We start from the raw sequence: 27268 nt of genomic DNA, 5'->3' as shown, positions 1-27268 counted from the left end.
GAACCCAGAGCTTCTTATTCTTGAATCTTGATTATAAATAAGGAAAAGTCTAGGACCATGAAAGTTTTGACAACTTCTTGTTACAATTGTGAGCTGGCAAAATGTGGTTGATAAAGAAAAAATTATGAGTTCATATGAAAGTGATGGTTAACCACTCACAATCTACCTCATCAAAATTGTAATAAAAAATTTATGAAATAATTTGTGATCCTATCACTACTCTTATAAAAATGGATCACTAATTTCATAACCAATATCACAAAAGTTGATGAGTAAAGTTTATGGTAGATATGCAGTCAAAATAATGTCAATGAGATAGTGTAAAAATAAATAATGTATTGCGAATCATATTTTGTCATTTTAATAAATTGTAAAAAAACAATTAATAAAATTGATTGTGATGGTAGAATTCATGAAAAATCAATACTCAAAATTGAAAACAGTATAATTAAAATAAAAAAAAAGCTTTGTTAACTGGTGCACGAATGCATTGATTAAGGAATATATCAAACGAGTAATAAAAACAAATAAATAATTACCCCTTAAATTGAATGTTATGAAACTCTTTTAAAAAAAAAATCAATTACAATAAAAAACTTAACCTTAACGGATGCATTTTGAGTCTCATTAACTAAACTTGAAATAAGCAAAATTTAAACTCATTTCTTAGTGAGTTCTGAATTGATTGTAGTTGATACATAACAAATTTCTCGTCAATATATATAAACAGTCGTGGTCTTGAAGGAGCTAGGGTTTGTTTGGTTAAACGTTTTGAGAGATTAAAAAAGCGTTTTTAATATCTAAAACTCTTTTTTGCAACCATAACTTTTTTTTTTCTTTAAATTTTTACAAACATTCATTTTAAGCTGAAAATACAGTTTTCTAACCGCTTATATAAACGAACCCTTATTTTTGGACCACAACTTTTGTGCCATAATTTTGATGTGCTGTAATTAGTTGTCTATCACTTTTACATGAATCTAACATTTTTATAGAAAAAGTTTGTTAATGAATACTCTAAGGGTATTAATTTCGAAAATGTTTTTAGAAATTTTTTAAGGAAAAAGATAAAATAATTAATTTTTTTGAAAGTTTTTTAAAAATAATTTATTAACAAATGTTCTCGGCCATTCATTAGCTGGATTCTTTATAAAATAAATAGATCTAATATTACAAATTAAACCACAATTTTTGTCACAATTACCTAAATCACTGTTAAAAATATGTGATTAAATAATTAAATTTATTAAATTTTAATAATTGAAAATTTTGAAAAAAGCGTGATGTAATGATTTTAATTATAACAAAAGTTTTTTTTTTGGGTCAAAATTATAACAAAAGTTGTGGCTTTAGTAAATCTCACTATCATTTTTGTTATAGAATTATTGATCTAATCTCATGGCTCTAGCTTTGGCCCACTCATTCATTTAGGTGAGAACGCGTAAAACGATAAGATTCATATTCATTGTTGAGCATAGAAGTCAGAACCTCTCTCCAGAGCCTCTCTCTCTCACTGTCAATTGACAATGTCCTAGTTCATGAGTCAGAGAAGCTGGTCGCGGTGGACCCACAAAGCCGCGACAATATTAGATGTTTTTTTGTTTTGTTTTTGAGCGTTTTGTGGTCCGAAGAAAATGAGTGTCGGTTCTTGGGTTCTCTGCCGACTACTACACAGTCTACAGTCTACACTACACTCTTTCCAATTTCCAACTGAAACATGGGGCGTCAGGAAAGAGGTTTTAAAGAACAGTTTTTGGATCCGACTTCAATCCAGTAACCAGTATTGCTGAACATATTGGATTGCAAATAAATGTCTAAGATTGAACACGTGTTCATATCATAAATAGTCTAATAGTTATTGACCATTAGATAGAAGCTGGACCCTTTTTAACGTTTAAGATCTTACTTAATAATAGTGTTTAAATAATAAAAACTGTTATTTAAATATTATAATATATATTTTTATACATTTTTTATTTTCACAAAACTAAAATAATATTATTAAAATTCTCCTACCAAACAAGTCCTAAACAGAAGCATAAGACGTATTTCACATCACTCTAAACAAAAGGACTCGTAATATTCTTTAAAAAAAAAAAAAAAAAAAACTTCCTTTATTTCTTCCTTGTGTTTGCGTTCATATAAATAAGCACTACTATCTCTCTCTCTCTCTCTCTCATTGTGGAAGCTCCCACTTATAAAAACTGGTTTTTGCATTGTTGGGAGCTCTCAGCTCTATACTACAGGGTATTATATTTAGATTTACTAAACTGGGTTCTTTTTATATATGTACATTCTTCTCTCTCTCTGTCTTTGTAGAAGCTCCTACTTATACAAACTGGTTTTTGCATTGTTGGGAGCTCTATACAGGGTATTATATTTAGATTTACTAAACTGGGCTCTTTTTTTTATACATTCTTTCAAAACAAGTTTGCTTGAGATTCCCTCCTTTTTTTGCTAGTTCTAGTACAGGTACATGTGGTGATTCTTTTACTCCATATCTACTTTTCTCTTTTCTCCTCTTTTTGACAAGCCAGCCACCTTTATTCTGTTCACAAATTTGGATTCTTTTTTTCTGTTTGTAAGTAATAATAATGGTCTTTCAATATGGTGCAATGGATTTTTTCTTCTTTTCGTTTTGCGTTTGTGACGAAGAAGTTGCTGTATAAATGTGTACACTTTAATGGGGTGGTAGTTTACTGCTTATTGTATTAATTTGTGTATGTGGGTGGTGAGAATGTTTTTTTTTTTTTTAATAATTTATGGAAATATGTTTATTTTGGATATTTCCATGGATGGAAGTAATGATTGTGATGTTTGTAATCAATTCCATCAATTATTTCACCAAATGGATTTAACTAATGGATGGAATTGATTTCTCAATCTTAATAATGAAATATGATAGATATCACTGCATGTATATGATATGGATTAAGTTTGTTTTCCTATCTTTGGTCTGAGAAGCAGGTGTCATTTGTCAATCTATTTCTTTTTCATTATTGATAGTAGCGACGCGTATTTGATTATAAATCAGATATCAGTAGCTGTATGTATTTGTTGATTATGGACAACTAAGTTTCTATCAATGGTCTGAGAAGCATGTGTCATATGTCAATCTATATTTTCATTATTAATAGCAATGATGTGCTATTTTATTCAATCCTTTGTTACTTTTTCTTTTCCCTTCTTTATTTATTTTTTTTATGTGTAAATAATTTATCAGTTTTTTGTACCTATCTGGGTTTTTACATTTCTGGATATACCACTGATGTAATTGAGTTAAAGTATTTGTTCATAAGCCAATCTTACCCTATCCATCCCAACTTTGTCAGGCTACTATTTTGTTACCCCATGATGATATATATATATATATATAAGTAGCACCTTTAAAGGATTTTTTCATGAAAGATTTGATTTAATTGGGTTTTGGTTTTGTCGAATAACTCAAGTAAGTATTTTACACTAATGAAATCATGTCTATAGAGTGCAAGTTGATTATCCATGGTAATCATATTATAGATTTTATGATTTCCAAGCAAAAGAAGAGGAAGATGGAATTGATAAATTTTCTTTTGATGCCTTCATATCAAACTAGTTTATCAATTTACTCAGGATTATGATTCTATTATCTATTTGGAAATTATGTATGGAATGAATTTTTTTCTTCTTTCATTGAGCTACTTGTCGATCAATTTACTTGTACTTACAGAAAATTCTGAAAGCAATGACCTGATCTGTTTTCTCCTCTGCGTTATCTTAGTTTTCTTCAAAATTTTCTGTATTTTGAACAATAAATTTTGATATGCACAGAATGGCTGGGACAAGATTTATCCAATGGTTGAATCTTCTAGTATTTGCACTTGTAATGCTCAAAACAGAAGGTGTTGATGTAGGAATTACTTTTGTCCAGGGTGCAGTGGCAAAAGGAGCTGGTAAGAAACCTCTTGCAAAATAAACTGAATAAATCCTTTTCCTTTCATAAACAATAAATTCTTTCAAATCTTCATTTCATTCTGTTCTGAAATTTGACATATGGAGCAGTTTGTCTGGATGGAAGTCCTCCAGCTTATCACTGGGATAAGGGATTTGGTGCAGGAATTAACAATTGGTTGGTTCACTTTGAGGTTTGTCTTTTTGTCATATCCTGTCTAGTGTTTAGCAATTTCTTTACCAACTAAAGAAACAATGGAATAATTAATGCTTGAACGGACTGCCTACAGAAAAAAGAAAAGGGTAAAATTGCTAATACTGAAGCAATTTTTCTCCAACAGTGCAATAATGCCAATTCATCTGCTTTTATTGATTTATTCTAAATAAAACTAATAGAAAAAGCTGAATATTGTAATTATCCTAACATGTTATGAGTCTTATGACATTTGACTTGAATGCAAAAATTTTCATTCAAATCTACTTCTTGAAGGCTTTAACAGTTTTTTTTAGTTAAATTCTTAAGTTATAAAATATTTGGGTCAATCTTAAATTTCTAATATCTCTATGTTATTTATATGTTACTTTTTTTCCGGTTCTTAGGGAGGTGGATGGTGCAACAATGTGACCACTTGCCGTTCCCGTACAAAGACTCGTTTAGGTTCATCTAAGCTTATGGACAAGGAAATTGCCTTCTCTGGGATTCTGAGTAGATTCCAAAAGTTTAATCCTGGTATGACTTAATTGTTTATTGATTTAGCTAATTTTTTTAAAGCTTTTGTTAACCTTGTTCTCTGAATTCATTAATGGAATCTGTTTCAAATATCCAGACTTCTACAATTGGAACAGAATTAAGGTTAGATACTGTGATGGGGCATCATTTACCGGTGATGTGGCTGCAATCAATCCAGTAAGTTATTTGAAATTCATTTGGAATTTCAATTTTTAACTTCAGATGAGAACCTGATTCTAGTGTATTTTTTTGTTTATTTTTCCTTTTCTTGTTGGGTTTTAATTAAATAATAATTTGATCAGGCTAATAATCTTCACTTCAGAGGAGCAAGGGTTTGGCGTGCTGTAATTGAGGACCTATTATCAAAAGGAATGAAAGATGCAAAAAATGTATAGTCGATCCCTATAATCATTTGTTGATTTTTCCCCACCTGTAATCCTCACCCTATAACTTGTTAGGACTTGACTACAGGCTATCCTCTCTGGTTGTTCGGCTGGTGGATTGACTTCTATTTTGCATTGTGATAGCTTCCGATCTCTTGTACCTGTTGGTGCTAAAGTTAAATGCCTAGCAGATGCTGGTTACTTCATCAATGTGTAAGCTCATATATTTGTTCTTCTACTTTTACTTCATAACCTAATCAGTTTGAGAGTTGGTGTTGTTACACATTCATGTAAATTTCCCCAAACGTTGTCTAACAGGAATGATGTTTCTGGAGCACAACACATTCAAGAATTCTACAGTCAAGTGGTTGCAACACATGTATTCATACCTCTCTCTCTCTCTCTCTCTCCCCCCCCCCCCCCCCCCCCCTTGGATGAGGAACTTTTGTTTTGCAATTTGATGGTTTTTGCACCTATACTGCTATGATTTGGAAATTTATTATTTATTTTCCCAGTTCCTCACTTATTCAAGTGTCTCTTTTTTATATCTAGCAAGACAGTAGAATTTATCCATTCTCTCTTTCGAGGAAAGGAGAGCTCCTCCATTTTGTCAAGCTTTCATTCTATTTTAAAGATTAATACCTGTTCTACACCAAAAAAACAAAATCAATACCTGATTCTCAATGTAAATCTTTCTTTTGGAGTCTAGGGTTCAGCAAAGAATTTGCCTTCATCATGCACTTCAAAAATGAGACCAGGGTTGGTAAGTGCGTCTATTGTGGTATTAGTTTCACACTTCACCATTTGCTTTTCAATGTTTCCAACATTTGCCAACATTTCTCAATTATATTGTAGTGTTTCTTTCCCCAAAATATGGCAGAGCATATTCAAACACCAATCTTTTTCGTAAATGCAGCCTATGATTCATGGCAGGTAAGCTCATTGTAGTCCACGACAAAGATTACTATTTCTTGAAGTTCTTTTTAATTAGATGTATTAGATATTTACATGTACCATTCTTCCTCTGCTTCTAGTCTATTGTGAGAATTCCTTTAAGACTTTCCTTCAAATATATACGCATGATAGTTCCATGGCCTTGAAGGTAAAATAAATGTATGAACTGAAAATTAGATAAGTGGCCACTAGCTTGGTTTAAGAAGTATGAATTTCTTCTAGAATTGGTATCTCACTTGCTGTTGAACTTATGTGCATTATAACTTCTTAAGCAACATTATTGACATTATTTAAACTTTGAGAAGCAATTTCAAATGTCATCTTTTGAACTCCGGCCTTATGGTTGATGTTATGTAATTCATTTTCTTTTAAAATAATATATATTGAAGTTATCTCATTTTTAGTGAAATTGGAACCCAAGGCCAGCCCCAAATCCTCCTTCACTCACCTGATGAGACTGTGTGTTTTAGGATTTATCTGTTTTTCTCTTAGTGGGATGTACCCATTTTGTATTTTTTCCCTCTAAAACTTATATTCTGCTTCTGGAAAAAGATTTTGAAAAGCATTCTCTGATAATTAAAAAAAAAAAAAAAAACCTCAAGAACAATATGATGGAAAAGCATCATGTGATTATTGGACGTCTACTTTCTTTCTCTGGTGATTATCCTACTTCACAATTTTTTTGCCCAATTATTTTCATATTAATGAAAAATAATCGCATGCATTCTTAAATACTGATGACAAATGGTAACACGCATATCTATAAATGAAATTATTACTTTTAATGTTTACTTTCAGAGAAAAATTTCTCCCTTTCATTCCTTTAAGACCTGAATTCATTGTATTCTTTCAGATAAAAAACATTTTGGCACCAGGCGTAGCTGATCCCCATGGCACCTGGCATGACTGCAAACTTAATGTAAAGAAATGCTCACCCAATCAAATTAAAACCATGCAAGGTGAATAGCAAAAGCCTCTTTCTTATCCTTAAACAATTCTTCAAGGAGGCAAGCATAGAGTTCTTCAAGCATATAGAATACCATTGCTATATATTGAGGAACAGGATTGGTAATGATAATAACTGGCTTCTGGATACTTATTATTATGATATTTATTTTCAGATTTTAGGCTGCAATTCTTAAGTGCATTGAGTAAAGCTGGCACCTCTTCATCTAAGGGACTATTTATTGACTCTTGTTATGCCCACTGCCAAACCGAAATGCAGGAGACATGGTTAAGGGATGATTCTCCAGTGCTGGGTAAAACGGTAAGGAGCAGCTTTATCCCTTTCTTCCTTTTTTGTTGTCCATTATTTTACTATCACATTTTTCTTCATCTTATTTTTTACCTTTCATGGTTGATTTCCTTTTTTTTTTTTTTTTTTTTTTTGCTGTGGAGAAACTCATTCCATTATTTGTATGAAAAACTATTCTGCAGACAATTTCAAAGGCAGTTGGAGACTGGTATTATGACCGAAGTCCCTTCCAAAAGATAGATTGCCCTTACCCTTGCAACCCCACTTGCCACAACCGTATTTTCGATCCAAAAGAACATCCAGAACTATAGATTTATGTCAAAATTTATCATTTCTATGAATGATAGTTATAGGTAAAATGAGCTTGAATAAGAAAAAATGAAAAGAAAATTAATGATTTATCAAGACTTCGAAATAAGCAGATGGCACCACTGCACCAAATTGTGTGCTGGGTGTCTTTTCCTATTGTTTGTGTATTCAATATTTACTCAAGATAAAAAAGAAAAGAAATCAACACATTCGGTGTTGATTCTATTATGAGCATTTATATCATGTTGTATAAGAATTCTATTATGAGCATCTATATCATATGGTAAAAGAATTCTACTCTGAGCATCTATATGTAGCACTGGGTGTTTATCAAAAAAATATGTAGCACTGGGTTTAGCTCCAGTCATCTTGCAACAATGTAGTACATCAACAATATATTTAGTTTGAGAAAGGTATAAATTGGATGCATTACAATCAACCTTGATTTTTAAAAGATAATGCAGAGGTCCTAAATCCTTCAGACTAAGTCACCTTTCAGGCAGTTTATCAGATGAAGAATGAATGGTAGACTAGTTCCAGTGACTATGATATCGGCTATGTAAATTAGAATGAAAATCTTCATACCTGATTTATCATAAGTAAATAAAGAATAATAAACTGAATCATAAATTAGAATGAAAATCTTCATACCCGATTTACCAGAAGTAAATAAAGAATAATTAACATAAGATTCAGTGAAGTCAAGACTGAGTAAGATAATTGTGTAAGTCAATTAAACCAAGTACATTGTGCTTGCTTGAGACCGTTGATGGTTCTTCAATTTGCACATATAATTTGGAGAAGTTGAATCAACAAATCCGGTAGGTTGCTCCATATAAACCTCTTCTTCCAAAGTCCCATGTAGGAAGGCATTTGAGACATAGAGGCCAATTAAAATGAATTGCAAGTACTACTCTAATGGTTGCTGGTTTGATAACAGGACTGAAAGTCTCTTTGTATTCCAAACAAACCATCTTGTTGTTGGAATCCCTTAGCCACCAATCGGGCCTTGAACCTCTCAATAGAGCTTGCTTCACTTTATAAACCCATTTGTTGCGGATTACATTCTTGTTGGCTGGTCTTGGACATAGGCTCCAACTATCATTAGCATGCAATGCAGAAAATTCATCCTGCATTGCCTTTTGCCATTCCTTAAACTTGACAGCTTGAGTGTAAGAAGAGGGTTCAGTAGTTGTTGCAAGAGTATGCAATGCACACAATGGGATGTTTAGTGGAATAATAAACCTGATAGTCTGGAAAGGTCTTTGGGCAATGAATACCAGATTTACTAAGTAACCATAGGGTGATCATTGTGAGGTGCAGAAGATGAGTCCAATGAGGAGTTTGATGATAGGGTGGTATCTGTTGTGGGTTGATTTGATGATTCAAGAGGGGTTGTAGGGCTGTTACAACAGGTGTTAAATAAGAATATGGTCGATAGGTAAGGTAACGACAGGTTGTGAAATTGTAGTTTAAGGAAAAGAGGTTATTACCTGATTTGTGGAGTTGGAGAGTTGCAGGGATTCTGTCTCACTTGGTCAGAATCTGTTGCAGCAGACTTAAGTAAGTTGAGACTCTCCCTTCAGTCAGGAAATTGAAGTTCGTCAAAGACCACATGTCAAATCAAGTAGACTCTATTGGTACTTGGATCAAGACACCTATATCCTCTGTGATTAGCACAATACCACAAGAATATGCACCTTTTGGAATGAAAAAGCAGTTTGTGGATTGTTATAAGACAAGGAGAGCAAGCACAACCAAAAGTCCTAAGAAAGGAGTAATCAGGTGTTTGATTAAGGAGCACTTGAAATGGTGACCGATAATCCAAGACTGTTGTGGGTAATCTATTAATAAGATAAATGGCTGTATTGAAAGTTTCAACCCAAAACGTTTTTGGTAGATGAGATTGAGCAAATAAAGACAACCCTGTTTCCACCAAATGTCTGTGTTTCCTCTCAGCTAGGCCATTTTACTGAGGAGTATGAGGACAAGATATGTGATGCATCATAAAGATGAGTTTGTTAGTGATAGACTTTGCAAATTGTATTTATCATGTAATTTATCATTAAAAGACTTCAGAGTGGAACATCCCGTGTGTGTAATGCACAAACATGAGCCATTTCTTGCAGTAATCTCATCACCGAGGCATGGTACACTTTTAGTTCCAAGTTATTCATATCAGCAGTGATATGATTTTTTTGCTCCACTATCAGCAAACCAAGTTTAATCTTCGTCTGAGTTGAATTCGGCAGCCATAGCTACCAATTGAGCTGGTGGGTGTCGTCCTCAATAAGCAAAATCCATCATGTGAAAGCAAACAAGAGCTTGATATCCTTGCTTACCACAACTCTGACAAGTTGGTCTGCTGTTGGCTAGAAAGGTAGAAGAGTCACTGCCTGGATTTTGTGAAGGATTCTTCTTCTGATTTGATGGAGAACCTATAAGCTGTTCAGCTTGAAACTCATCAAAGGACCATTCACTGTGACTGAGTGGCCACTGTATAAGATGTGATAAAAGGATGATATGAGGGATTACACCCTGAACTTTTGTTTTAACCAATTTACTACTTTTAACTTTGCACTGTACCAAATTAGTACTTCAGTTAGTTTGGCATTGAAAACTAACGGACTAGTCCCGTGAGACACGCATGAACGTATATAAACATTATCTGAAACCAGTGGAAAGGAGAGAGAAACCTGCGTTCAGTTTAGAGAGAGAAAGAGACCTAGGAGAGAGAGAGAGAGGATCCCTCTCAATCCAACCGCACCATCCCTCAATCTTGCCACTGATCTCGCCTTTTTTTAATCTCAAAGGAGCTGAATTTCTTTGTCCCGTTGCAGTTTGTGGGTTCAATTTTCTACACAAAAATCGTGGTTCAAGGGGTTCATGGTCAGTTGGTCACTCTATTAGCAACTAGGAGTAGGAGGTGTTAAGCCTATTTAAAAGGTGTTATTGAAGAAGTGTGAGAAGGAAGGTTTTGTATCAGAGGTTAATTGAGTATATGACTTGAAAAAACAAAAAAGAAAAACTGAGGAGATCCTCTCTCTCTCTCTCTCAACTGAATGCAGGTTTATCTCTCTTCTCTCCACTTGTTTCAACTGATTTTTTTTATCTTCATGACTGTCTCACATAATGAAGTACTAATTTGGCACATGTGTAAAGTTCTGGAACTAAATTTGCTAAAATGAAAGTTTAGGGGGGGATGGAGGTGTTTAGGCATTTTTTCCAATGTTAGGTTATAAGTTATTAGTTTTAATTTAAACTCAATATTGAAATTATTTTATTTCCCAATCAATAACAGCAAGTAGCAATATGTCATTTAGGCTTTGTTGTGAGCGTATTATGAATATAGTGTTTTTCATATAAGATAAACTATAAGTTTATCGTATATTGTTTATTAATACGATGAAGATCCTAATTATTGTTGCTAATATTAAATCTTGGAAATCATCTGTTGTTTTTAAATACAATCAACATATGAATTATTGTTGTTAAGTAAACTCCAAGCGAGATCTAAATACAATAAACTTTTATATTAGATGAACAAATTTATACTTTTGTTGTTAGGCTTACTATTTTTTCCCCCATATTTTAGATCAAATTGGTTTGTTATCGGTTTTTTTTTTTTTTCTTTTGGTTTAAAGATATTATCAAGATGATTATATTCAAGTTCATTTCAGCTAGGCTTGATTAACTCATAATCAAATGAGTCTCATTGCATTAGAAAGTAACAAAAACTAATAAATAAATACTATTTTCACTGAATGTTATGTAGCTCTCTAGAAATATTAATTGATTGCAATAAAAAAAACTCAATCTTAATCATTGACACTTGTTAATCAAACCCTACAAGAAATAAGCAAATCTAAACTCATTTTTCAATGAGTTCTTAATTTATTCTTATCGACGCATAACATAATTGACTTCAATAGTAAATCCATATAAAAATTGATGTTACTCTATTTTGTTAAAAAAAAAAAAAAAGGTTATGAGTTTCGAGTTATTCTAGGATCACTATTTTTGCCACCACTCATATGACAGGTTGTGACTAGATTTCTATTATTTTAACAGAGACTCACTATCTTTTCTTTACCATTCAAGCTCTAGTCTTGCTCCACTCATTTAGGAGAGAACACATAACATGATAAGATTCTTGGTGTCCGTTTGGGAATGAGTTATTTTTGTCACTAGTATCTTATTTATATAATACTAGCCTCTAAGCACGTGCTTTTCTATTATTATTATTTTTTATAAAAGGAAACACACCTCTTTGTAAAGAAAGATGATGATGAAAAATTGTGGATATCAAAGGAATTATAGAAAGAGACTTGAGAAAGAGATAAATAAGAAGAGATTAAAAAAAAAAAAAGCATTAGATTAGTAAAAAAAAAATATCCAAACAAAAATACACAAACTAACATAATAATAATTTAACAATATCAGAGGAAACAAACCTTTTTAAAATTGGAGATGGTGATAAAGTTGGCAAAAAGTTGAGGCAATCCAAAAGCCCTGTGCAAGGAAACTAATGTGTGAGATAGATGGTGTGCGTTAATTTTTAGGAAAAAGATACTTGTGTAAGATATATCTAAATAGAGATAGAGCGTGCTAACTTTAGAGTGTAAGGGAATTTTTGAACCATGAAAAAAGTCCAACCCAAACAAAAAAAGCACCTTAAATAATAGTATAGATAAGATAAAAAGCTAAAACCTAGTCATAGCTTGTCACGTGACATTTCCTTTTTTTCAAAAAACTAAAATTTATATTATTTAATATAAAACGGAAATAATAAAAATAGTATGAGACTCGCAGAATAACTTAATAGTTAAAAACTAGCTTTTAATAGGTTGTCAAACGCACACACATCTCTCTCTACAATTTGTTGAGAAGCTGGTCCAGTGGACCCGCAAGCTCGAGACAAGCACACCTAAAGACCGAAAAATCATAAATATTTTTGTTTTGTTTTGAGTGTTTTGTGGTCCATATGAATGAGTGTCGGTTTTTCAGTTATCTGATTACTATTAATTACACTCTTATCATGTCCAACTGAAACATATCAGGTCCACCAAGAGGACTATTGACGTGGTCTTTCTGACCTCTCAACTAAAAAAATACTGTTATTTATGCAAAAGTGACATCATTTGGTAATTTTTATTTTTATTTCCTTATGCTGATTAAGAAGCTCACACATATATTTGCATAAATGACACCATCTCATTGGTCAGGGAGGACCACATCAGCAATCCTCCCTGTGTAAATAATAATTTCTCCTAAAATATAACCGTAAACAAATGAAAATTATTGAATACTCCGAGAGTATGCATTTATGGTACTCTAGAAATACCCAATAATTACCCGTAAACAAAGCACTTTTCTTATCTATTTTGTGTGTTTGTGTTTATGTAAATAGGAGCTCTCTCTCTTCTTGTATGTAGAAGCTCCTACTAATTCAGTCCTTTCTCTTCATCACTAACAAACTGGTTTTTGCATTGCTGGGAGCAGTATATAGGGGATTATATTTAGATTACAAAACTGGGTTTTTTTTTTTTTTTTTTTTTTTTTAATTCACATTCTTTCAACAAAAAGAGAAAGCTCGCTTGAGATTTCCTACTTTTTTTGCTAGTTCTAGTTCAGGTACATGTGATTCTTTTACTCTATATCTACTTTTCTTTTTTACGTCCATTGGGTTATGCAGCTACCTTTGTTTTGTTCACAATTCTGGTCTTTTTTTTTTTTTTTTTTTTGGGTAAGTAATAATCGTCTCTCAATATGGTACAATGGATTTTTCCCTCTTTTCGTTTTGCAATTGTGATGAAGTTGCTATATATGTGTGTACAGTTTAATGGGGAGGCGGTATAATTTGGATATATGCATGGATGGAAGTTGTCATGATGGTGTTTGTAAGCAATGTTTGTTGGTTGAGACTAGATTGAAAAACCCTTCTTCTGGTCAGAGAAAATCATCAAGTGGATTTAACTAATAGATGCAATTGATTTCTTAATCTAAATAATGAAATATGATAGATATCATTGATTGCATGTATTTGATGTGAGAGGCATGTGTCATGCAATTGACTAATTGATTGCATGTTTCATGTATCAATCTTTTTTTTTTCCTGTTGATGGCAATAGCGGGTATTTGATCAAAATTCAGGTACCAGTAATTGACTAATTGCATGTTTTTGATATGGACAACTAAGTCTTGATCTTTGGTCTGAGAATCATATGTCAATCTATATTTTTACTATTGATATCAATGATGTGCTATACTATCCTATCCTCTGTTTCTTTATTTATTTTATTTTTTTAACGTGTAATTTATTTATCAGATGTTTGTATCTATCTGGGTTTTTACATTTTGGGAATTTCAGTTGATATAAGCGTAATAAAATATTTGCTCATAAGCCAGTCTTATCATATCCATCCCAGCTTTGATGCAATTGGGCTTTGGTTTTGTCAAATAACTCAAGTATTTTTCACTAATGATATCATATCTTTAGCGTTAAAGTTGATTTATCTTGATAATCATATTGTAGATTTTATGAGTTCTGAGCAAAAGAAAAGGACGAGGATGGAATTGAGAAATTTTTTATTTTTATTTTTATTTTTTATGAATGCTTCATATCAAACTAGTTTATCAATTTACTCAGGGATTTTGATTCTATTTCCTATTTGGAAATTATGTATGGGACAAAGTCATTAAGCTACTTGTTGATCAATTTACTTAATTGAAAATTCTGAAAGCAATGATCTGATCTGTTTTCTCCTCTGTGTTATCTTAGTTTTCTTCAATATTTTCTGCATTTTGATCACTCAATTTTGATATGCGCAGAATGGCTGGGACAAGATTAATCCAATGGTTGAATCTTCTAGTATGGGCACTAGTAATGCTCAAAACAGAAGGTGCTAATGTATCAATTACTATTGTTGAGGATGCGGTGGCAAAAGGAGCTGGTAAGAAATCTCTTGCAAGACAAACTGATCAAAATTAAACCTATATTCTTTTCTTTTCAAAAACAATACATTCTTCCAAATCTTTGTTTCAATATGTTCTGAAATTAGACATATGGAGCAGTTTGTCTGGATGGAAGTCCGCCAGCTTATCACTGGGATAAGGGATTTGGTGCAGGAATTAACAATTGGTTGGTTCACATTGAGGTTTGTCCTTTTGTCACATCCTGTTTAGCCATTTCTTTACCAACTAAAGAAACAATGCCATAATAAATCCTTGAACAGATTGCCTACAGGGAAAAAAGAAAAAGAAAAAGAAAAGAAATGGGTATTAATACTAAAGCAATTTTTCTAATGCCAAATGGTAACGATAAATATTACTTTTCAGCTTTTATGAAAAGAATTAGAAGAAGCTAAATATTGTAATTTTGATCACATGTTATGACATATGAATGCTAAGAATTTCTTTCAAATCTAGTTCTTGAAGGCTTTAACAGCTTTAATTAGTAAAATTATTAAGTTGCAAAAAAAAAAAAAAAAAAAAAAAGAGAGAATAAACTTATTTTTCTAATATCTTGATGTTATCTATATGTCACTTTTGTTCTGGTTCTTAGGGAGGTGGCTGGTGCAACAATGTCACCCTCTGTCTTAATCGTTCAGAAACTCGTTTAGGTTCATCTAAGCATATGGACAAGGCAGTTGCTTTCACTGGGATTCTGAGTAGAGTCCAAAATTATAATCCTGGTATGACTTAATTGTTTATTGTTTTAGTTAATCTTTCATGCTTTTTTCAGCTTGTGTCACCTCTGTTCCCCTGAGTTTTGTCTTTTAATGAAATTAATAGAATCTGTCTAAAATTTCCAGACTTCTACAACTGGAACAGAATTAAGATTAGATACTGTGATGGGGCATCATTTACTGGTGATGTAGAAGCAGTCGATCCAGTAAGTTAATTGGAATTTCAATTTTTAATTTCAGGGGAAGACCTGATTCCAGTGTATTTTTCCTTTTTCTTGGTGGGTTTTAATTAATAATAATAATTTGATCAGGCTACTAATCTTCACTTCAGAGGAGCAAGAATTTGGCCTGCAGTAATTGAGGACCTATTATCAAAAGGAATGAAAGATGCAAAAAATGTATGGCATATGTATATCCCTATTATCATTTGTTGATTTTCCACCTCCTGTAATCCTCACCCTGCCTATAACTTGTCAGGCTTTTCTCTCTGGTTGTTCGGCTGGTGGATTGGCTTCTATTTTGCATTGTGATAGCTTCCGAGCTCTCATACCTAGTGGTGCTACAGTTAAATGCCTATCAGATGCTGGTTACTTCATCAATGTGTAAGCTCATATATTTGTTCTTCTATCTTGACTTCATATCATAAACAGTTTTTAGAGTTGGTGTAGTTAGTAGTTACACATTCATGTAATTAGTACCTAGCATTGTCTAACAGGAAAGATATTTCCGGAGCACAACACATTGAAGAATTCTACAGTCAAGTGGTTGCAACGCATGTATTATTCAAACCTCTCTCTCTCCCTTGTATGAATTGGCAATTTATATTGCAGTTGTTTTTTTAGTTGCTCACTTATTCAAGTCTCTTTTTTATGTCCAACAAGACAATAGAATTTATCCATTTTTTCAAGCTTTCATTCAATTTTAAAAATTAATACCTATTCTCCACCAAAAAAAGAAATAAGCAATACCTGATTCTTAATGTAAATCTTTCTTTCGGTGTGTAGGGTTCAGCAAAGAATTTGCCTTCATCATGCACTTCAAAAATAAAACCAGAGTTGGTAAGTGTGTCTATTGTGGTATTATTAGTTTCACAGTTCACCATTTCCTCTTCAACGTTACCAACATTTCTCAATTGTTTTGTAGTGTTTCTTTCCTCAAAATGTGGCACATGAAATTAAAACACCAATAATTTTTGTAAATGCAGCCTATGATTCATGGCAGGTAAGCTCATTGTATTCCATGACAAAGTTACAATTTCTTGAATTTATTTTCAATTTGATGTGTTACTATCCTCTTCTTGCAAGAAATCTTTTAAACTTTCCTTTTAATATATACATAGGATAGCTCCTTATCCTTGAAGGTAAAATAAATGTATAAACTGAAAAATAGAAAACTGGCCACTAGCTTGGTTTTAGAAGTATGAATGTCTTCAAGAATTGGTATCTCACTTGCTTTTGAACTTATTTGCATTTAACATGAGATGGTTCTGATATATGGAGACCACTCCATTTCTCATCCATAAATAATTAAAAGAAGGATAAAATTGGTATTGCCTCCCTAAGTCCCTTCATCTTAGACGATATATAACATCATAACTTCTTAAGCAACATTACTGACATAGTTTAAACTTTGAGAAGCAACTTCAAATATCTTCCTTTGGACTCAGGCATTTTGCTTGATGTAATGGTAATTCGTTTTCATTTTAAAAATCTAATTTAAGTTAATCTGATTTTTAGTGAAATTGGAACCTAAGGCCAACCCCAATCCACCACACTCATTTCCCCACCTGAGCCAAGGCCTTGGTGCTTTGAAGAATGGTTTACCACCTTCACTCACTTGATGTGACTGTATTTTGGGATTTGTCTGTTTTTTTTTTTTGGTAACGGGGATGTTTCATTCAATATTTTTCCCCTCCAAAACTTATATTCTGTTTCTGGAAAAAGTTTTTGTGAAGCTTTTTCTGACAAATGAATAGAAAAAAAAAATAAATAAATAAATTCAAGAAAAATATGATGGAAAAGCATCATGTGATTATTTGACGTCTACTTTCTTTTTTATTTTTTTGTGATTATTCTACTTCACAAATTTTTTGCCCATACTGATGACAAATGGTAAGACATATCTATAAATGAAATTATTATTTTTAGTATCTACTTTCATTTCAAAATTAATCCCTTTCATTCCTCTAAGAGCTGTACTATACTCATTGTTTTCTTTCAGATTAAAAACATTTTGGTACCAACTATAGTTGATCCTCATGGCACCTGGCATAACTGCAGACATAATATAAAGAAGTGCTCGGACGATCAAATTCAAACCATGCAAGGTGAATACCTAAAGCCTCTTTCTTATCCTTGAACAATTTTTCAAGGAGGCAAGCATAGATTTTCAACAATATCATCTTGTCTTCAAGAATAGAGTTCTTCAAGTATATAGAATACCATTGCTATATATCGAGGAACAAGATTGGTAATGATAAGAACTGGCTTCTGGAAATTTGGCGTATTATCTTGATGTCTATTTTCAGGTTTTAGACTTGACTTCTTAAAAGCATTGGAAAACACTGGCAACTCTTCATCTAAGGGACTATTTATCGACTCTTGCTATGACCACTGCCAAACCGAATTGCAGGAGACATGGTTATTTGATGATTCTCCATTGCTGGCTAAAACAGTAAGAAGCAACTTTATCTTCTCTATTTCTTCTTCTTCTATTATTTTATCAATTATTTTACTATCTCATTTTTCTTCATATTCTTTTTTACCTTTCATTGTTGATTTCCCTTTTTTGCTGTGGAGTAACTCATTCCATTTTTTTGTATGAAAAACAATTCTACAGACAATTGCAAAGGCTGTTGGAGACTGGTTTTATGACCGAAGGCCCTTCCAAAAGATAGATTGCCCTTATCCTTGCAACCCCACTTGCCACAACCTTGTTACCGTTTTACAAGAACACCCAGAACTATAGATTAATGTCAAAATTTATCATTTATATGAATGATAGTTATAGGTAAAATAAGCTTTGATAAGAAATAAGGAAAATAAAATTAATGATTTATCAAGTCTTCAAAATAAGAAAAAGGCACCACTGCACCAAATGGTGTGCTAGGTGTCTTTCCCCATTGCTGATGTATTCAACACTTAATCAAGAATATATATATTTTTTTTTGATACATTCAATGTTGATTCTATTATGAGCATCAATATCATATTGCAAAGGAATTCTACTCTGAGCATCTATATGTGTATAATAAACAATTTCACGTTGGATGAAATGTGAACTCAATAGTCATTATTGGAAGATTTTTATTATTCTTTTTAAAATTTTTAGAGTTTTAGGTTTTATAATTTTATTTCCTTGTTTTTAGTAGCTTCATGATAATTTTTGTGATTGTGTATCAAGGGACATGTTTAGGAATCTTTTATTTGGAAAATAATGTTTTTCCTTTATATCCATCCCCCATATACAAATGGCCTTGTTGTCTAATGATAAATTTCATCCAAATCAATGAAAAGAAAAGATTCAAGGCTTGATTCAGCATTGGCATGCATTATAACGATGCAGATCACAAAGAGTTATCAGCTCAAAACCTGAGTTCCCTAATGCCAATCCTGCCATCCTTTAAAGCTTTATCCTCAACCTCAATGTGTGCAATCTAAAATACAAAGTGTCTTAGCGAACGAGAGATTTTACGAAGCATAAACTCAAACTCTCAACAACCAAAAAAAAAAAAAAAGGAGGGAGAAGGGAGAGAGGATAAGATAGGTTTGCAAGAAGCGTCATAGATCCTTTTGCAAATAGTAAAGGGACAACTGTGCATGGTGGACTAATTCTTGTAATCAACAAATGCTAGCTGCTAATGTAAATAATATTCATCATTGTATTTTTTTTTTGTAGCATTGTAGCTTTGTTCCAAGTTATTATTGACAGGAAATTGTACATAGTCAAAAAGTTAGATGAGCCTTTTGTAATATCGTTTTAGACAATTCTATATATGTGGTAAATATAATTGATGCCCATTTTGTAATAAATGACACGAATGGTCCTTATAGTTAATTTGTAAGAGATTCTTTATCTTTGTATTTATGCATCTTCTTTTTCTCTATAAAAAAGAGATGTAGAATATTTGTAATTATTAATTGCATACATGAGAGAATGATTAATGTTAATTATTAATCCTTTGATTCCAAATTATTAAAGAAAAAGATCATTAAATGGAACCCTTAACTCAACTCTTGAAACATGTTTTGATACATATACATACACACCAAATTGATATAGTGAGCTATAATGTCATGCAGTCTATAATCCTGGAAGAGCAAGACTTAGGTACAATATTTAGGTGTTATTCCTTAGGCTCCCCTCTTAAGATTCTGCCATGTAGATTTTTTCTCATGGGATGTAAGTGTATTTTTTAGTTAAGTAGTCACATGGCTGAATCTTAAGAAAGAAACCTAAGGAACAGCATCTAAGATACTGTTCCTAAGTTTTGCCCTTCCTAGAAATGTTTCCATTGAATTTACAAGTATGGAAATACCATCGAGATAAATGTACACCATAGATAAATGTAATCACTATTCTACTAAGAAATGTACAACCAAACAATTAGGAAAGAAATAAATGAAAAAAAAAAAATCAAATCCAAGAAGATAAAACAACAAAAAAGAAATGCAAATCTAATTTTGAGGTCCATCAACTCCAAAGAAACTGATTTACTCTAGAAAATATAGAAGAAATTAAAAGTCAAAATCCAAAATCTCTTTGCCGAAAACAGAATTATAACATTTTATAGAGACATCAATACATCAGCCACACACTGATAACACTGAAAGAAAATCACACAGTTAGCTTTTCATCTGTGCATTACTACTTAAATTCACACATGCTCACAAAGAGAAACAATGTTCCGGTGTCATATTTCACTAAACAATCAACGAGTAAAATAAGAAACATAAAAATATGATACACACCAACATTGATGTAATACACTCAAAACAAAATGGAACAAACACAATGTTGTCCATAATAGCCATAAATGGAACATAAGAGAGATGTGATGGAGAAAGCACAAGATTAAAGTTAAAAATTTATTAACCAACTAAGAAAGAAAATGAGCATTTTGGACTTACCAATTACCAATACCACCCAAAAACAACGCAGAGTATCAAAAATCAAAAGCAAATCCAGAGAGAATATATATTGAAAACTTGGATTTGGAAGCTCTTCACTAATGACTATCAACCTCAGGTCAAAGCTTCTTTCTTCTTGTTTCAATTTGGGTTGGAAGACACACAATGAGAAAGAAACATAAGTCTTGCATACTTTTCATGAGTTGGAGGACCCTAAAATCATCATTAATATAAATCACAAATTATAATGAGAAAGAAACATTGTTTAAATCTACATTGAAAATTTAAAGATTGTTTAAGGGCTGAATTATTATTTTTTTCATAATTATAGTCTTTGGATGCTTTGGCTAGGCGATTTGATCAACATATTGATTTGAATTTAAAGCATCTCTTGAAATAGCCACCACTACAGAAGGATCTTATAAGTTATGGAGAAACAAAGTTTTTTTTTTTTTTTTTTTTCCAATTAGTATTAGAGAATTTTTATTAATAAAAAAAAGAGAATTAAAATGTTAGAACTTGGGTTGATGAAATTCAATCTCTTTCTTTTGCCCACAAACTACAAATACTAACCCTTAAAACAAATAAATGCATATCAAATAAAATCAATCTAAGCCAGAAGTGCACAATCAAGTTAAACAACTTTAATATTTGAGAATTAAAAAATAGTATACTTAAACGAATTGATTATAGATTATACCTTAGCTTTAGCTTTCTTAGTCCACTAGTACTTGACTAACAAACACAACCCAGAAATTGCCAATGACATTACAGTATTACTTTTATGAAGAAATTATATTATAATTCCTTGTTTTAACATACCAGTTCCCCCCTTCCAACTTTTCACAGGGAATACAAAAAATGCAATTATCTCCCTCGCGTTTTCCAAAATTAACCATGTCATAGGATTCTGTCCATAAATAAATAAATCGAAAATCCATATAATTTTTTGATAAAATATTAGCATTATGCTTTATGGTACAAGGTACCCATAACCCACTATATAGAGCCGGGTTGGTCTAGAAGAATTCATGTAGTCAATCCAATTTTATTGGGAATAGGACTGAGTTGAGTTGAGTTGAGTATTTTTATTTACTTTTTGGTAACTTATTAAGTTGAGTTGGATTAGAATTATGGTTCATTTTTGGTAACTTTGTGCCCTTTAGGGTCGTGTAGTCTGTTTTGTTGTTTCAATAACATTCTACTTGATTCCAAATGTCAAATGCTTTATATTTAAAAAAAAAAAAAAAAGATTTTATACACTTCATGAATTATACCATTAGTTCTTCTTACAACTTATTCGAATACATAAATAAATATGTTCCATCACAATTCAACCATCCTAAAGTCTTTCAAGATTTTTTCAAAATGCATAATATATTTATATGTTTATTGTCAATACTTTGGAATGGGAACTTTGTGGTTAGGAGCTTGTTACTCTTCCTAGTAGTTGTGGATTTCTCTCCATCATATAACACAATTCATTAGCATGAAACATCAAATTGATTTACACAATGCTTCATGCGCTTGAAAAGGCAGTAAATCTATTGCTTAAAGGTGCTCATTTTCAGAGTTTGCATTAGATCAGTCAGTTTGTAGTATAGTTCTTAAAATGAACTTCTTATTAGCTTCTCTCTCCCCCATCCTCCCCCCCCAAACACCCCCATGCTGCAGCTTAGATTACATGCTCAAGATCAGATTTTTTAGGTCTGCTGTTGAGGATGTTGCTTCAGATGCTACATTATGTGGGTGTAGCAGAGGACAAGGTGTATGGGTACTTCTTACTATTACATAAAGGAGTGCGTAGAAACAGTACTTGTTTCCTTATGATACGGAGATTGAAATGGGATAGGCTTATTATTTGTAAGGTACAGAGATAAGGAGAAGGCAAAACATACATATTAGATGAAGTCATTTAAAAGAAAAAGGGGAACTTTTATTCTTCAGTGATAGGCATATGAATTATTCATTGTTGGCATGGTAAATCAGCATGGGCAGAGTCAGCAGACTATAGCTGGGATATTTACAAGATTTGTTATCAGAAATATTCATACTTAAATTGGTATCTGCGAAATAACTGCACTCTGTGATCCTTATTTTGGTGGAAAGTTAAAGGGTTTGGTTGCTACTTCTAATTGCTTTTATAGTTTTCCTTATTGTTGAACTGCTTAACTTCTATGTTTAATTTTATTAATATTTAAGTGAGTAAACTCATTGTCTCTGCCCCAAGGGTTTTAAGGAAAAATGGGTTTAGGGAGGTGTGATGTTACCTGTTGTGTGTTGGTTGTTGATTATTAAAAAGGATAGTGGTGAGGTTAGGCACAAAGAATACATTCCTATAACAGCAAAATCAATCACCAAATACAAAAATAGAACATGGAATCTAATGGAACTTCAAGCCACTATAGAGTTAAGTACAACACATACCATCATTACCAACATTGAGGGCCCGTTTGGTAACAGTGTTTAAGTATTGATGTTCAGTTTCAGTGTTTTGGAAATATGTGTTTGAGTGTTATAGAAATACGTGTCAGAAGTGTTATTGTTCTTTAAACACTGAAAACTGTTGTTTTAACAACAGTGCCAAACAACCCCTGACATTCCCCAGATCACCAACATGACAATTCTCATCCTCACGAGCATCAAGCTCTTTGCCAGCAAGACTGAAATGTGGTCCTGCAAGCAGATAGATAAGAAAACAATAATAAAAAAATTAAAGACAAAAGGGCCTTTAATTGGAACTAAGTGGGAATTACTCTTTACTTTTCCCCAATATGCTTTAGGTACAAAGAAATAAACAAAATTGGAATACACCAATCAGTGTAGTTAGAAGTAATGGTGTCCCTAAGAACATGCACAAGGAAGCCAGCCATGGAGTCCAGGTTTAAAGGCTGCCAGAAATATTTCTAGTCACAGTAGTTGCGCCTCAAAAATTTGAAATGAAAACTATAACCTTACTTATGAAAATAGAAATTTACATTTCCTTATCAATCATATAGGAATTTCAAGCTACCCTCTCCTTCCTAAGTGAAATATGTAAGGTTCTAAGGAATTAGGAACTAATGTATTACAACTTCAATTTGTAATGTTGGCAAACCATGATCAAAACGTTTAGTCTTGTTTTAGACTTGCTCAAAGTATGTTTAAGTGTAAAGTTGGAATCGAGTGTAATGCAGGATTTACTATGTAAATCTGCCTGGCTAGATCAATCGAGAATTAGACTTGATCGATCGAAGCTTGTGTAGATTGTTTTTCTGCAGAATTTTTCCAACTTAGCCCAAGCTCGTTTGACGTGTAGAGTTTTATATTTTGCCTTAAATATAAAAGGAAAAACCCTAGCCACATTTTGTGGTTGCTCTTTATACTGTGTGTGTGAATCTCTTGTGAAATTGTGAGATCTAGAGGTGTTTGCCTTTCTACACATTTAGGGTTTTCAATTTCAAGATTGATGTCGAGAGCTTGGTGATCAATTCAATTACTGCTTCAAGAGCTTAAAGATATACAAGTGGGAGTGCTTGTGCTTGCTGTGAATTTAAGAAAGAAGTAGTCCGTGGACTCGGAGCTGTCACGTGGTCCTGGTTGTAAGTTTCCTACTTGAGGTAGCAATAGGATGTTAGTGGTCTAAGTCGTTATTGTGTAAACTTCAATTATTTCATAGTGGATTTGTTTTACCTTGAGGATAGCTAGGTTATATCCTCCCCAGGTTTTTTACCGGTTTGGTTTTCCTGGGTTATCATATTTTTGTGTTCTTTATTTTCCGCACCTTACAATAATATGATATATTTTTGTTAACCTAGATTTGATAATTTGACTAAGTAATTACTTGGCTAATTAACTAGGTTAATCTGGTTGTGTTTTAAGGGGTCTAAAAACGTATAAGTGGTATCAGAGCAGGTTAGCTCTAGTGTTTAGATCCTTTGATCTAAGAGTTGATCCTTGACTTCAGTTGTCATGGAACATGGTCACTCTCTTGTTATTCCACCTCACTTTGATGAGAATAATTATGCTTATTGGAAAGTAAGGATGAAAACATTCCTAAAATCTATTGATGAGAGAGTTTGGAACTTCGTTGAATATTGATGGGAGAAGCCCACTACTCCTGTTAGTGAGTAGCAAACTTCTCAGAAAGAAGCAGCCGCTTTTAATAGCAAAGTTATGAATGCTATTTTTAATGTTGTTTCTATAAAGGAATTTAAGAAAATCTCTAATGTTGAGGTTGCTCACACTGCTTGGAATATTCTCCAAACTGTGCATGAAGGCACAAAGGCAGTTAAGATTAACAAACTGAAGTAGTTAAGTACTAGATTTGAAAGTATTAGGATGTCTAATGATGAATTTTTTGATGAATTCTATACTAAACTTAATGATATTGTTAATTCTACTTATAATCTGAGTGAAATCTATGATCAACCTAAAATTGTTAGGAAGATTCTTAGATCTTTGACTTAGGATTTTAGACCCAAAGTGACTGTCATCACTGAAAGTAAGGATGTGGACTCAATCCCTGTTGATGAACTTGTAGGATCTCTTCAGTCTTATGAGTTGGACTTACCTAAGACAAGCAAATCCAAATCAATGGCTCTTAAGTCTGTTGATGATATTGATGTGAATGGATTTGATGATGAGCTCTCTGCTACAGAGATTGCCTATCTTGCCAAGAATTTTAGAAATTTTCTTAGGAATAATAACAGAAAGGCAAGAGGTAAGAACAATGCTGAAATCTGAATGTCCAACATTCTTGAGGTCTAAGGGTAAGACTATGACTGTAACCCATAGTGATGATGAAGTTTCTGACAATGAGTCTGGTAGCGATGAGGATGGAAACTTCATTACTTTCATTGCTACTGATGCAGTTGGTGAAAGTGTTGTTGTTGAGGAGAACCCTTCTGATGGAGGACTCTCTAAGGATGCAGATTTGTAAGAAGCCTATAATAAACTTTGCAAAGTTGCTGTAAAGGATGCTATGAATGTTGATTTAGGCTTAAAGAAAATTGCATCTCTTGAACTTGATAAGAAAAATTTTCTTGTGAAACTGTTTGATGCTAATGAATTGTTGAATAATGTGAAGATTGAGAACATGCTTTTGCTTGATAAAGTTAAGAATTTGGAACTTGAATTATTTGTTGCTAGAGAACGAACAAATAGGTTTGCAAGCTTTAAACTTGATCACATGCTGAGTGTTCAAAAGTCTCCCTCAGACAAAACTGGTTTAGGTTTTGTAGAATGCATCTCTGTGCCTAAAACTCATTCTACAAACTTTATTTTTTCTTCTGAGCCTCCTGTGAGTGAGGTTGTCAAACCTGTTGGAGTTACACCTCCTAGGAAAATTAGGGTTGATCTTCAAGAATTTAAACCTAAGACTCCTAACCCTCCTAAGGGCAAGTTGCATGATAGGCCTGCATGGGTTTGTCATTTTTGTGGAAAGTCTGGGCATATTCGTCCAAACTGTTTCAAGTTGCAAGCTGCTAAGCGAGCAAATAAACCAAAAGTACTTATGCCTCAAGCACAAGATCCTATGGTACTTATTGGTGAGTTGGAAAAGGTTTTAAACCTTTATTTCAATCTTGGAGTTGCTCAAAATTCTAATGTGAATAATAACTCCAATGTTAGAGTTACATCTAAAAAGTTTTGGATGCAAAAGGCTCAATTTAAGTGAGTCTTTCTGACATGGTCCTTGTGCATTATCGCTTTACTCTTTATGACCATTGTTCTTTGTTGTCTTTGTTTTTCTAGGATTTGCATTGCATAACATTTCATGCATTTCATTCTAGGTTGTTTTTGTTATTTCTTTTCAAAAAAAAAAAAAAAAAAAAAAGGAAAAGGGAAGCAAAATGTGTTTTGCATTATTTGTCTTGGATTTGAAATCAAGGTTGGCCAATTTATTTTTAAATAACATGTTTATGTACCTTATTTAGTTTTGATGAGCTTATTTATTGCACTTTACTAATTTGAGCTTTGTAGTGCATGTTGTGTGGGAAGATGTTTATAGTTTTTGATCACTTTGTCTTGATCTTAAAGTCACATGCTTTTGATTGTCAAACTTGATCTTATTGAGAAAGGTATAAATAACCATCTCACCACTGTTTACTAGCCAATCATTAACACCTTAGTGCATATCATATGATTTAAGTGCTCGAGAAAGTGTAGCACATGCACAAAAGAACATAAGATGTAGTCTCGGTTTAAATAATGAAATTGGTGTGTACATTATTGGACTTTAATTATTTCAATCAATTAAAATTGGTGTGTACATTATCCTGGCTATTTCAATAAGTTGCTAATTAAATAAAATTGGTGTGTACATTATAAGGCAAATCAAGAAACTTACATGATTGTAAGCTTGTTTTCTAGGAGATGTGGGAGTTATATGATGTAACTCTTTAGGTGATAGTCTCTTTCAAATTTATGTGATGAATTTTGTAGAAATTGTGCTTGATTTCTATTTACATATCACCTCACATGTATCTCAAGCTTTTGCTAGTTACATACACTACACAAGTTACTCTTTGCTAAACTTTGTACATGTTATTGTGTGTGATTTTGTTTAGGCCATCCAAGATTGAAACTTCCTTGAGTTTAATGCAAAATGTGTTTGAAGTTTGAGAACTTAAAGAAAATTGATTGAAAATCTTAATTTTGGGAAATCTGGGTTCAATACAACTGTTTTTTGAAAAACATTTCATCTCATACTCATGCATTTTATTTATAAAATACTATTTTTTGAGGAGTTTCTACATAAAATTGCTCTGTTTTTCAAAATTTTAATTTTTCCAGATTTTCGATCGATCGAACCTGTTGCTCGATTGATCGAAAATGTGATTAAAATTTTGATTTGAATCTGACCGTTTCAATTGCTGCTCGACTGCTTCTGGATCAATCAAATGTAATTT

At 32.5% G+C, this 27268-nt stretch overlaps 3 protein-coding genes across 9 annotated transcripts in view; all 3 read left to right on the top strand.

Moving 5' to 3' along the window:
- Positions 1–2098: 2098 nt before the first annotated feature.
- LOC126708797 (pectin acetylesterase 8-like) lies at positions 2099–7867 on the top strand. The gene is made up of 13 exons (XM_050408736.1): positions 2099–2247; positions 3811–3932; positions 4042–4124; positions 4531–4660; positions 4758–4837; positions 4963–5049; positions 5132–5256; positions 5362–5422; positions 5753–5806; positions 5899–5976; positions 6851–6956; positions 7119–7264; positions 7435–7867. Exons 2-13 carry the CDS (start codon positions 3812–3814, stop codon positions 7561–7563), a joined length of 1200 nt encoding a protein of 399 aa, XP_050264693.1. The 5' UTR covers positions 2099–2247; position 3811; the 3' UTR covers positions 7564–7867.
- LOC126708798 (pectin acetylesterase 8-like) lies at positions 2230–18560 on the top strand. 7 transcript variants are annotated; one of them, XM_050408740.1, is made up of 14 exons: positions 10490–10629; positions 12622–12705; positions 14393–14514; positions 14636–14718; positions 15126–15255; positions 15376–15455; positions 15561–15647; positions 15727–15851; positions 15965–16025; positions 16254–16307; positions 16393–16470; positions 17470–17575; positions 17777–17922; positions 18088–18560. In XM_050408740.1, the coding sequence occupies exons 3-14, from the start codon at positions 14394–14396 to the stop codon at positions 18214–18216; spliced, it is 1200 nt and encodes a 399-aa protein (XP_050264697.1). In that variant the 5' UTR covers positions 10490–10629; positions 12622–12705; position 14393; the 3' UTR covers positions 18217–18560. The 7 variants fall into 7 exon arrangements, with proteins under 7 accessions (XP_050264695.1, XP_050264698.1, XP_050264694.1 ...); XM_050408738.1 differs by lacking the exons at positions 10490–10629; positions 12622–12705 and adding an exon at positions 2230–2371; XM_050408741.1 differs by lacking the exons at positions 10490–10629; positions 12622–12705 and adding an exon at positions 2255–2472.
- LOC126708520 (pectin acetylesterase 8-like) overlaps positions 10483–27268 on the top strand; it is a 53438-nt gene continuing 36652 nt past the window's right edge. The window contains exon 1 of the mRNA XM_050408309.1: positions 10483–10629. The gene's annotated coding sequence lies outside the window, so the exon portion shown is untranslated. The remainder of the gene's footprint in view (positions 10630–27268) is intronic.

This window comes from Quercus robur, chromosome 12, assembly GCF_932294415.1.
Source record: "Quercus robur chromosome 12, dhQueRobu3.1, whole genome shotgun sequence".
NCBI classification, from domain to species: Eukaryota; Viridiplantae; Streptophyta; class Magnoliopsida; order Fagales; family Fagaceae; genus Quercus; species Quercus robur.
Note: the sequence above shows the minus strand (reverse complement) of the source record. Positions and strands in the feature narration are given on the sequence as shown.

Excerpts from the sequence above, each read along its gene's own strand:
- LOC126708798 (XM_050408738.1), top strand. The coding sequence starts at position 14,394 with ATGGCTGGGACAAGATTAATCCAATGGTTGAATCTTCTAGTATGGGCA. Across the intron at positions 14,719-15,125 it reads ATTGGTTGGTTCACATTGAG|GGAGGTGGCTGGTGCAACAA; the intron begins GTTTGTCCTTTT and ends TCTGGTTCTTAG. Across the intron at positions 15,256-15,375 it reads AGTCCAAAATTATAATCCTG|ACTTCTACAACTGGAACAGA; the intron begins GTATGACTTAAT and ends TAAAATTTCCAG.
- LOC126708797 (XM_050408736.1), top strand. The coding sequence starts at position 3,812 with ATGGCTGGGACAAGATTTATCCAATGGTTGAATCTTCTAGTATTTGCA. Across the intron at positions 3,933-4,041 it reads TGCAGTGGCAAAAGGAGCTG|TTTGTCTGGATGGAAGTCCT; the intron begins GTAAGAAACCTC and ends CATATGGAGCAG. Across the intron at positions 5,050-5,131 it reads GAATGAAAGATGCAAAAAAT|GCTATCCTCTCTGGTTGTTC; the intron begins GTATAGTCGATC and ends ACTTGACTACAG.